Source organism: Cariama cristata, unplaced genomic scaffold (genome assembly GCF_000690535.1).
Source record: "Cariama cristata isolate BGI_N322 unplaced genomic scaffold, ASM69053v1 scaffold11389, whole genome shotgun sequence".
Taxonomy (NCBI): Eukaryota; Metazoa; Chordata; class Aves; order Cariamiformes; family Cariamidae; genus Cariama; species Cariama cristata.
The window spans coordinates 59795-71248 of record NW_009637443.1 but is presented as its reverse complement, the minus strand read 5'-3'; the positions used below and the strand labels follow the sequence as shown (position 1 = coordinate 71248).

At 51.5% G+C, this 11454-nt stretch overlaps 1 protein-coding gene across 1 annotated transcript in view; it reads right to left on the bottom strand.

The window, feature by feature from the left end:
- Positions 1 to 244: 244 nt before the first annotated feature.
- LOC104167929 (astrotactin-2-like) overlaps positions 245 to 11454 on the bottom strand; it is a gene marked incomplete at its 5' end in the record, with an annotated part of 34551 nt that continues 23341 nt past the window's right edge. The window contains 3 exons of the mRNA XM_009708330.1: positions 245 to 707; positions 7960 to 8143; positions 9363 to 9463. Coding sequence (XP_009706632.1) covers positions 470 to 707; positions 7960 to 8143; positions 9363 to 9463 — 523 coding nt within the window. The remainder of the gene's footprint in view (positions 708 to 7959; positions 8144 to 9362; positions 9464 to 11454) is intronic.

Genomic DNA, 11454 nt, shown 5'->3' with positions numbered 1-11454 from the left:
CTTCCTCGGCCACCACGGCACCAGGGCTCCTTGCCCCAAGCTCCCACCTGGCGGCAGGGCAGGCAGGGCAGGCAGGGAGGGGGTCACCCTGTGCCCAGCAGCTCCCCTCTGCCTGGCCCTGGCCTCCAGCAGGTATCTCCTCCTCCCAGGGTTTTGGAGCATGTAGTCCAGGAAATTCAGTAAGAAAAGATTAAAAAGGAGAGGCTTTTATGCTGAGTCAAATTAGGTAATTTCTTTTTTTTTTTTCCTCTTGAAAAATTAAAAAAAAAGGAAAAGAAATTAAAGTCCAACTTGCTGATTTCTTGTCTCTCTGCCGTCTGCGTGAGAAAGTCCTGTTTGGCCTCGCTGTCCCCTTCCACCCCCTCCGAAGACCACCCGACCCCGAACTCCACCAGCCACTCAGCACATCACAAGTCCTCGACTCCTCGGAGTCCCTTTGCCTCCCACAGCTCCAGGCCCGCACCTTCCCTCACCGCCCCTTGGACTCCCCGTACGTGTTGCGCAGCATGGAGACCATCTTCTCCTCGCACGTTACTTTGGTGTCCTTTAGGATGCTGTACCAGACCATGCCGGGCGGCCGGACTTCTTCGCTGCGGCAGAACAAGTAGGGCATGGTCTCGGTGCGGCTCTGGATGTAGGCACTGCGTAGCAGGGTCGAGCAGTGATTGCTGACCTTCTCCAGCCTCCTCAGGATCAGGTGTGCTTTCCTGGAGAGGACAAACAGGGATAGAGACAGAGCAGGGCAAGCAATGCAAAGAGGAGACCAGAAACCAAGACTTCTGGGTTCCACCACCAGCTCCGTCTTGTGAACGGATGAGACCCACTGCCTAAGACATTGCTTTTCCTGTTTCAAGTGGAGAGAAGCTCTGTTTTGCCCAAAAGTGTATCTACGATTTCACAGCACCAGGTCAACAGGGCTTCAAGGGACCTTGACAGCGGTAATGGTTTTAAACTAAATGAGGGTAGATTTAGACTAGACATAAAGAAAAAAATTTTTACAATGAGGGTGGTGAAGCACTGGCACAGGTTGCCCAGAGAGGTGGTGGAAGCCCCATCCCTGGAGGCATTCAAGGTCAGGCTGGATGGGGCTCTGAGCAACCTTATCTGGTTGGAGATGTCCCTGCTCACCGCAGGGGGGCTGTACGAGATGACCTCTGAAGGTCCCTTCCAGCCCAAATGATTCTATGACTCTGTGACCTCAGGTCTGACCCACTAGAGCAGGTTGGGTGCCCTGGGGACACTGTCTGCCCCAGACTAGACCATCACCACCACCACCCTGTGCTCCTGCCAGGCTCCAGTGCATTTGCACCCTGGTGAGACCCCCAGCACCTTACTGCTCCCAAGTGATGAGCCCAGCCCTCCCTTTCCTGTTTTCCTAAGTCTCCAGGAGGCAAATGGCCCAAAAGGGCTGACACTAGAAGAACGAGGAGGGGGGGGTGGAAAGCACAACACATTAAGACAAAACAAAATAAACCCGTAAGAAACCAAGAATCCCCTCGTGGGAGTCTGCAAAGTGCTAAATCAAACAAAGGGAGGGGAAGAGGGTTTACTTCAGTGGTCTGAAAGTCTCAAGATCACAGATTATTTCCTCTCCCTCTGGTGCCACAGGAAAGCTCTGGATTCGGGGCTAGGGGATTTCACTGCTCCTGCAGGAATGTAAATTCCCGATAATGATATGTCAGGGGCAGCGCTGTCAGTCAGTGAGGCATAAACATGGGGATTATTTGATTATGAAAGCCGAGTGGTGTTCCAGCTTGGGCTGTGAGCTCCCAGCCGGGAAGGGGGGAGCGCCGGGAGCCCGATGCAGCCGCACACCCGCAGGCACCCGGGGATGGGACCCTGGGGAAGGGCTGCCCAAAGTCACCCCAGCGCCAGAGCAGAGGGCACAGACGGCGGCAGGAGGCAAGAGGGCATCCCGGCATCCCCAACTGGGCACAGACCTCTCCCTGCGGAGCGGGAAGGCTGGATAGAAAGGCTGTAGAAAATCACTCCAGGGCTGCGGATGGAAAACTTCCCCGCTCCTCCCCAGGGGTGATGGGCTGAGGGCCGGCTTTCCAGGGAAACGGAAGAGCAAATGGAGCTGGCCCTTCTTGGACAACGCGACATGGTATCCATGTATCGATTTAATCTATAAAGACAAGTCTGACTAGGCAATTTGAGCCTTATTAGCTCCACACACACACGTATAATAATGATGTCATGGGCTGAGCTGCACCCAGCTCTGACAGAATACCTCCACTCATGGTACTCTCCATAGCAGCTACCTGACCTTCTACAGCGTCTGGACCTCCCACTGCATGTCAGGACCCGACACATTGCCAAGAACAAGTCCTTCACTGCTGGATGCCTGCCGCTAAGAAGTTAGGAAATTCTACGATGGCATTAGATGCTTTCAGTAAAGATGGACTAATTAAAGCTAAGCTCAGCAGCAAATCAAAGTCTCTAGCGACTGTCACTGCAGTTAACAAACTTCAGCAAATCACAGTCACTGGTGCTGGAAGGGACCAAAAGGCATCATCTGTGCCATTTCCTTGCTGGGATCAACCTGCCCTGATGAATATCTGTCTAACCTGTTCTTAGAGTCAAGAGTTGGCAACCCTTCCAGTGCTCACCCATCCCAACGCTGAGAAATTGTTTCTTAACAACTGCCTTGATTCTCCTTTTTTTTTTTTTCAGGGAAGGCTGAGCAAGCCCAGGGACCACGGTCAGTTCACAAGATGGACTTTCATGTGAACTGACAGTGCTCGGGAAGAGAGTATTTAGCCAGAATACCCTCCTCAAAAAGGGTAACTATCAGCTCTCTAAGGCCATAGCTCCATGGTCACTCTTTTTTACCATAAATCATCTCTACTGCCAAAAGCAGGTATTGCCCCTTCCCCAGCCTGTCCCTGCCCATTTGCTTGTGCTAGCACAGGTGTCCAGGGGGAATTTTGTCCATCCAAAGGCCAACCAAGCAACCCACGGAGTTTCCCTCAGATTGGTTCCCACTCCAGCTCGCTACAAGGCCTTTCCCAGCCATAGCAAGAGGGGTGACAAAAGGTGGCCATGACCAGTCCTCAAGGCAAACCCCAGAGGTGGGTAACCACGACTTGGCCCTAACCTAGACAAGGGCTGGACTCCTCTGCACATGCCTGCTGGCCAAGCTCTTCTCTTCCTCTCCTCCCTTACCACCACTTCACCTTTCTCCTTCCCTCCATAGCTTGCTTCACCTACTTCTCACTTCTCCCCTCCACAACACACTCATTCCTTCACTTCCATTTCCCTTGGCCTTCTCTACCTTCCCATTTTCACTACTTGCTCCAACATACTTCCATGATCTTCTGGGTTTTGCTAAAAATCACCATGTTGTCCTTGCTTCCTGATACATACTCAGGTCTTCTATTCAGGCAAACATTCCTATGTGTGAAGAGCAGCTCAAGATGGCAACAAATCCAGGAGTCAACCCATCCAGACCTGCTGATATCTCGTGTGCTGTGGTCCTCGTGGAGCTGGTCTCCACACACCTGCTACATCTGCAGTTGTGCTTGATGCAGTCGGCCCCAGGAAAGTATCCATGTCTAAGGGTGGGATGCAGCACACGATGGGTTGGCTCTATGAGGATGCTGAAAACACGCTGCACTGTGGTCAAGGAGGAGACAGGGTGATGGAGAGGGAGGGAAGGAATCAGGCCCCTCGTTTTTGGTTCCAAAGCCCCATTTTTGATGGGTTTCACCGCTTTGAGTCATTTATTTTAGTGGGGTAATGAAGTCATGTGTAAATGTTAGATTTAGCTTTCGGCTGTCAGCTGTTCCCTCTTAAAAAAAAATAAGGAGAAAGAGAGACAGAGCGGGTGAGGGGAGGGGTGAGAAAGAGAGGGAGGCTTTCTGGTGAAGGTTGGGTAATAAATTACAGGAGCAGTTCTTGGGCTGCCAATTTAACACCATAAATCAAGCCCTGGGTATTACCCAAGTGCTCCCTGCGGAGGGCTGTCGGGTCAGAACGACCACCTTTTCAAATACTGGAAATGAAATCTTCCTAAATGCTGACCATCCTCATCCCTGCCAGAAAGGGTAATTTATTGCCCTATTAAAGGGCAGGAATTGGGAGACGATGTCAGGGGAGCAAGTGAGGGGGGAGTCACTCTCATGGCTGCCTGTGGCCGGACCCCGAGCTATCAGCTCCCAAAGGGATGAAGCAACCCCCCCTTACCCCTCACCCCATAGCCCAAACAGGGGGTGCCTCCACATCGGCGTGAGCCAGCGGTGCCCTCCCACTTGCCACGTGCCCACCGCAGGGGCCGTTGTTTTAAGTCGGCGCCAGCCAGGGACTGATTCTGGTCTCCACTCATGTGATGGATTTAGGAGGTCACAGCCACAGCCATAAATGATGAAGAGAGGGATTTAAAAATAGTGATGGCTCTACGCGGCTGCTTCCTTCTGCGGTACCTCGCGACATGGTGGGGGGACAGGAAAGGGGAGGAGGACGGGTGTTTGTCGCCGGGGCACTTTGTAAGGGCTCGTGGATGAACCAGTGACCCCACTGCAAGGGAGTGCGGTGCAGTGATTGCACAGGGAACAGGGCATCGAGGTCCTTGGTCGCCAGCCCCAGCTCGGCAAGGACATGCCCAAGAGCAGGAGACATGTTACCTCCTGCTCTGCCCAGCCTCGGCGGTGCTCCCACAGGGACATTCGTCCCTCAGCTGCACAGGGGACAGCGATCAGTCACCTTGATGGCTGCGGTGGGATAAAAATATATCCAGAGCCAGCAAAACCTTGCCCTATCTCACCTAGGAGGAAGGTGCTAAAAGAGAATGAACCAGCATGAAGAAGTAAAGAAGAAATGATACCTGGGCTGGAGGGAAGGATGGGATTCCCAGGACTGCTGCAGGGAGAGGGTGGCTGCCTGGCTGCTGTGTTCTCATATGGGGTGATTTTGTCATAAATTCAGATTTTTCCACTCTACTGAGAACTGACCTGGGTCTGTCAGACCCTTGTGTCAGAGGACAATGAGTCCGGGACTTGATGGCCTCTTATCACAGCCTCCCATCAGTACATTGCATTCCCCCTCGGTACCAGAAGGCAGCTGCTCTGGAGATGCTCTTCATCTCCTGCGGCTGTCCCGGCTGTCTGCCTGGGCGACTTGCTCGAGCAAAGGAGAGGCTGTGAGCCCTGGGCTGATGCCACATCCTGACCTCGTTGTTGCTGGTAGCCACAAGTAGGGGCATGGAAGGAAGATTTTAACTTAATTATTTGTCTCATCTCTTCCTAAAAGCCAGGCAGTGGTCATAAGATTTGTCCTGAAAACACAGTAAGAGAAATCTCCCCATCATTGTGTCGGGAAGCACTCATGCTGCACAGATCCCAAGGTCTGAATGCACAGTAGCATTAAACCTTCACTGCTTTAGACGGATTCTTCTGTTTTGTTGGAACAAATTAACACTGTGAGATTCGCTTGGTGTCTATAAGAGGAATAGGGGGAGCAGGAAAGGGGTGGTGGTTGCTAAAGGAGACTAGCAGATGAGGCAAGGCAGGTGCCAAGATGCTGCTGACCACAGAAAGTCCTGGTTTAGGGCCACCTATGAGCTAAGTTTTTTATGTCTCCTTAATGTAAACGGTCTGGTTGGGACATCTGGCTGTCAGTATGTCTTCTCACAAGCAGCTGTTTGCAGTAACCTGTGGCTTTCATGGAAACTGGGCTCACGAGGACTCCAGTGTGATGTATTTATTACACGGAGGCAATCAACTTCCCTCTTGTCGCTCAGTTTTATGAGCGAACATTTACTGTGAAGCTGAGGCTCATCTGATAAACATTTCAAGGTACGAAAATGAATGTCCCCCTGGGAAGGGGAACAGTCTGTCAATTAAAATCGTGTTACGAGATGGTCTCCCTTGGCAAATCCTCACTCGCCTCCCGCTACGTCAGTGCCTCCACTTCTGTCCAAGCTCCCTGCGAAGCAAGGCTGGACGGCAGAGCTTCGCTCTTGTCCAGAGCCTGGCACCGGTCGCTGCCGTGTTTATAGATGCTTCCCCTTGGCTGCAAGTCACATATTTCTCAAGTACAGAACCGGGGCATACCAGTGCTGTGAGGAGCTCATCTGGCTCGGTGAGGAAGACAGACAGCAGCCGAATTGACCACTGACTCCAGATGTAGCTTGGTACAGAGTGGGGCAATACAGGCAATTTAAATGTCACCTTGCAAAGCTCATGGCATGATGCAGGTATCAGGTTAGAAAGCATCCCTCAACAAGTGTGTTGGATCTCAAGTAACAGAGGAAATAAGGATGTGTAAGAAGGGGCTGACAGTTCCCAGGGATTTAGAGAGAGAGAAACAACTGAAAAGGACAAACAGGGCTGCAGTGTCATCAAAGAAGGAGGAAGGCAGTGGGAAGGATGAGAATGGCTCTGTGCCAGCGGCTAATGAACTACCAAAGAAACTACGACCAAGGTCATCTCTGGAGGAGGGCAAGTCCAGATTTATGTCCAGGAGGGGTGTAAACTGTTGTGAGGAGCTGTCATCCTGGTATTATGGACAGATCCTCAGCCACGTCCAACAAGCAGATAGGAGCAGGGGGGAGAGAAGGAAAATCTTGTCCAGTTATTCATGGACTGCCGGACCCCATTCCTCCATCTTCCTCTGCTCCAGCTTCTTGGAGAACAACATGCTGGACAAGGATGCTGGATGAACCATGTCTCTAAAAGTTTCAAAGCAGGTCAAGGCTACTTGAATCCTGTAAGAGACCTCAAGTTGTCCACAGGGATATGGTTACTTCTGAGCATTTCTTGCTGAGTGTTTCTGAAGGGGCTGGGTGGCAGTCTGGCCTTTGCTGAGACACTGCCGGGACACTGCCAGGACACTGCCAGCCCCGTGGATGCAATGCAGTTCATGCACCTGTGATCTCTTAGGGTCTTACCTCTCCCTTCACTGCACACTGAGGCTTTGCAGATGCAGTCCCTCTGGAAAGGCTGCTCTTTATACTCCCAGAAGCAATCCTCTCCCAGCCCTCCTCAGAGCATGAAATGTACAGTAAAAAGAAAATATTTCTAGCATAAAGCTGTATACAGGTAACAGATGAGGGGCTGTGCGTTTGCTGGCATCCTTGTGTGGTGTCAGGGGCACCACAGGGCTAAAATTTAGGAGGACTTTTCTAGTGCTTACATCAGCAAGCTGAATTATCCTTTTGGGAGGGAGGGAAGGTGGAAAAGGGAATTTTGGAAATATTTATGGTTTGTATGGCAACCATACACCACCGTGAGAATAAATATATGTGAAGTCAGATAGACAGAGAAATAAATAGAAGGAAATGTCAATGAAACATATCATTTAGAAGAGCCAAGATTACCGCATATAGATTGCTCAATTGTTGACCCCTCTGATGGTATCAAGCAGTCAAAAAGAGCCCTGTATTCCTCAAATACCTCCACGGTATACAGCTGTCTCTGTATCGCAGCTCTTGGTACCTAATGCTTGTCATGGTACACACCACTCAGCACACATGTACCTGCTGTATTTTTACTTCATTCCCTCAGTCACCCTTTCCAGCCTGCAATCAATCAGGGCATCTTTGAACCTTAAAGCAGCCATGTTCTCATCTACCATGGCTCTACAACTGAAGAGGATCTGAGTCGGTCCAAGTTTACACTCTAACCCAGGCCTAATTTGCACCTTTTGCCCTCCCACCCCCAGCTTTTCCAACACCTCCCACTCATCTGCAGTATCACCCGCCTGGTTCGGGCTGGTTGGTAGGTGTTCCACAAACATTCATCCAAAGACCACCCAGCTGCTCGGCGTCCCATAAGCATTCATCCAAAGACCGAGCGGGACCTGGTGGTCCTAGGGGATGGCAGGACAGCTTGGTGAACACCAAAAGGGGACTCCTTTTGGCTACAAGGGGAAGGCAATCAGGGTCACCATCCACAGTGGCCAAGCAGGGGGATGCTCCAGGTGGTGGGGCAGGGGAGGACGTGGGGAAGGGACAGGTACCTGGGCCCCAGCTCGTCCTCACTGCGCCAGACGAAGTCTCCAAACTTCTCGTAGTGGGAGTTGTAGTGGTGCTGGACGCGGAAGAGCATGGAAGCGGAGACCTCCATCAGCGTGTTGTAGGCTGTCTGCTGCTCCTTCCCACTGGTGTAGCCGTTGTAGAGGTTGTAGATTTTGTCAGCTATCTCTGGAAAGGATCGGGTTTGGGGGGCTGGGATTAATGAACAGCCAGAAGGTGCTAACACAGGAGGAGGAGGGAAGCCCTTGGCAGGGCTGGCAGGAGGGGCAGGCATCTGGGATGGCTGCCAGACCTTTGGGGCTGCCTGAGGCAGGGTTTAGTGACCTTTCAGCAATTCTTCAGGCTAATCCTGCAGGGAGTGCCCTGCACAAGCAGAGCAACCCCAAAGACTCCAGCAATACTCCATGAAGGAACGGGAGAAGGAGAGGAGGAGGGCTGCCAGCACAGGCAGACACAGCCTTATCCTCCCAGGTAGGGCAGGCAAGCTCTTCCCTAATTCACCAAACCCAAAGCAATTGCACAGCTATGATGCTAAAGGGTAAGAATGCAACACTGTTGATAACAAGAAATACAGCACACCATGGTTGTGCCTATCTATTAAACAAGAAGGTGCACACTCTGCTGTAGAAAAAGGATCTCTTTTTGGAGATAAAAAAATGCACAAAACACCACTTGATTCCTTTTCTTTAGTCTCCCGTTTGTTCATTGTTCCTGGGAATGCTTATCAATAACATGGAACAAAGCATTAATCAAAACTTTCTTTTGTGTGCTTTTCAAAACAGAAAGCAAGCAAGAAAGCAAGCAGGTAACCTGCCTTTCACTTAGAGGAATCTTTTTAAATTTGAAAGAAGCCAAGCGCTCTGGGCATAAGAACAAATGGGATTGGTTTCAAAACTGGAAAATGCAAATGTGCAAAAGTGGCTGAGCTTTTACCGGTGTTTCTGTTTCAGAACTGAACCAACTGCCACCAGCATCCTTTTGAACACCCAGAGCCAACAGTGTCCCGCGCTGCTCACTGCCCTGGCCCGGAAAGGGCTCCCTCTCTCACTTTTGCAAGAAGATATTGCTCTTTTTTCCAGGGGACATGTGTCAAACACACATTATTGACTCCCAGGTCCATGCACGGGGAAGGATGCTGTGGTGCTGCGTGGCACAGGACCACGGGAGCCACCAGCTGCCCAGCCGAGGGGACTTCGCTGCTGGACGCTCTTGCCGTTTGTCACCCCTCCCCAGATTAATGACCCTGTGCCCATGGGTGAATTTACAGGAGCCTTCCCAATGGGAGAGGAGGGACTGGAGGGGCTTGCAGGAGTTCAGTGAGTAGAGGAAAAGCAAAATTAGCAGGAAATGTCTTCGGTTGTGGAAAATGAGGTGCCTGAACACTGACCTTCTGCCTTGCTGTCGTCTACCAGCGGGCAGGCTGTCCTCAGGGTGACCGTGCTCAGCTCTGAGTGTCTCCCTCGTGTATCCACCGCGTAAAGGGTAAATCTGCAGGGCAGGAAGGAAAAGGAAAATCATGTCTTTATCCCTCGGTCCCACACTGCCACGTTGTTATGGGAACCGGCCTTCACAAGAGAAAAGAAAAATGTGGTCCAGGCCCCTATCAGTCAGTTTTGGCATTTCAAGGAGATGCTAGACGATCTCAGGCTTAGAACAGGAGAGTACGCAGGGTCAGGAGCCAGGGGACAGGTCACCGCGTCCCCATGCAGCACCTGCGGAGCTGCATGTCCTCTCCCCACACCGTCCCTGGGAGCCCTGCGGGGCTGCACCCTGCGGCCACTGACTGCGAAAGGATGCAAACATCTCTGGGGTTGCCTTGCCATGCACCAATGCAAACATTATAATGTTGTGGCATCTGCAAGTCGGGCTCCTCTCCAGCCCTCCTGAGAGCAGAGCAGTAATTCCTGCCATACGCGGGCTCTGTGCTGACAAGTGACAGCTCGTACACATCCTGTGAACGGCCCTTGAGGTTGTTTTCCCCCTCATTTCCTCACCAGGGTGGGGCTGGTAAAAGGGTGGGAATGATAATTTCACACTTGAAGCTAATGGAGAGCATCTGACAGTAAAATATGGCTTTTGTGCTGGATGAAGCATTGAATAAACAGGCTGTGACTGCTTGGGACATCCCAGGATGCTGAGTTCAGAGTCCTGGTCAGAGTATGAAAGTTCCAAAATGAGAATGCTTCTTCGCAGCAGGCACGACAATCTTCCATCCACTCTCCCAAAAGTCATCGGTTCATATTTATTCACTCCAAGCCAGGCATGAAAACTCGAACTGGCTTTGACAAAGTGCAGGAGCTGGCTTGAACCCCTTGGAAGTCTGAGATGCCTGGGGGCAGGGTACCCAGCTCCTGAGAAATAACACAGCCCTGCTCTTTATCCTAAGGTAAAACCGAGCAGCTCTTGCAAGTGAGTGCAAAGAGTACCATAAAAGCAGCTGAAGCTTAAATGGGATTGAGACCTTGAGGTATGTTTATTTAAGGAATGGTCCTAACTCCTTAGCATCCTTAATGGAGACAGAAGCAATGCCTCCCTCTTCCTCACCCCCTCCGTGAGCATCGCCAGCCCCCCCTTTTGTCCCTGCAGGCCCTGCACACCCCACATGCGGCTGATAAGAGCTGACATTTGCACGGTAGCAATTCCCAGCACAGGACATACTCTCTCCGAGCAATTAGCATTAGTTCCTTCACAATACTTGCTGTCTGAAAGGATGCCAGCAGACTGCCAAGGAACCCGCTTGTGTGTAGGGACAACTCCCATTTTCACAAAGCTGGGCATGCAGGGGACGCACACGCTGAGCTCACCCAAGGAGACGCTATTTAATTCTTTGGCATGACATCATTTTCCTTAATTTACAAGGAATGTTGCTCAGAGTGGGAGCATCTCAGGAAGGACGTCCGCACTGTGCAACTTCACAAGTACCACACACAGGCTGTTCTCCCGCTATAATTAAGGGACAGCAACAGAGCAATAGGGTAACATGGAATTTAAGGCAGGCGTCTAACTTCAGGGCTGTGCATCCCATCCTGGAGGTGCCACCGTCTCTTCGCCTCCCTTCAGTAGATGAGGGGTTCAGGGTAAGTAAGGAGTCTCCTGCTGTGAGCAGGTAAGGTCTGTGTCTCTGCAGCTTGGTAGCACGAATCCCCCTCCTTCCAGGACCAGAAAGCAACAGCAATAGGGGCACCCAGTGTTGGGTGGGGGGACCTTGGCCCCAGCAAGATGAGAAACTCTGCAGTGGGAGAGCTGGGCAGAGACCCCAGGATTTCTGCTGCCCATCCAGGTGCTCAGCAGCAGGCAATGCTCTTCTTGCTCATCAATGTAAGCACAACGAGCAGCAAGAGGGCTTAACACACAGGTGATCGCTGCGAGCTGATCTCCATCCCCATCCTGGGGTCACTTGCTTAGCCACAGCGGCTCTGTTGTTCTGTTTTCTTTTTTAAATGGGTGAGCACAGCTAATGTGTAACCTCTGCTCTGCCC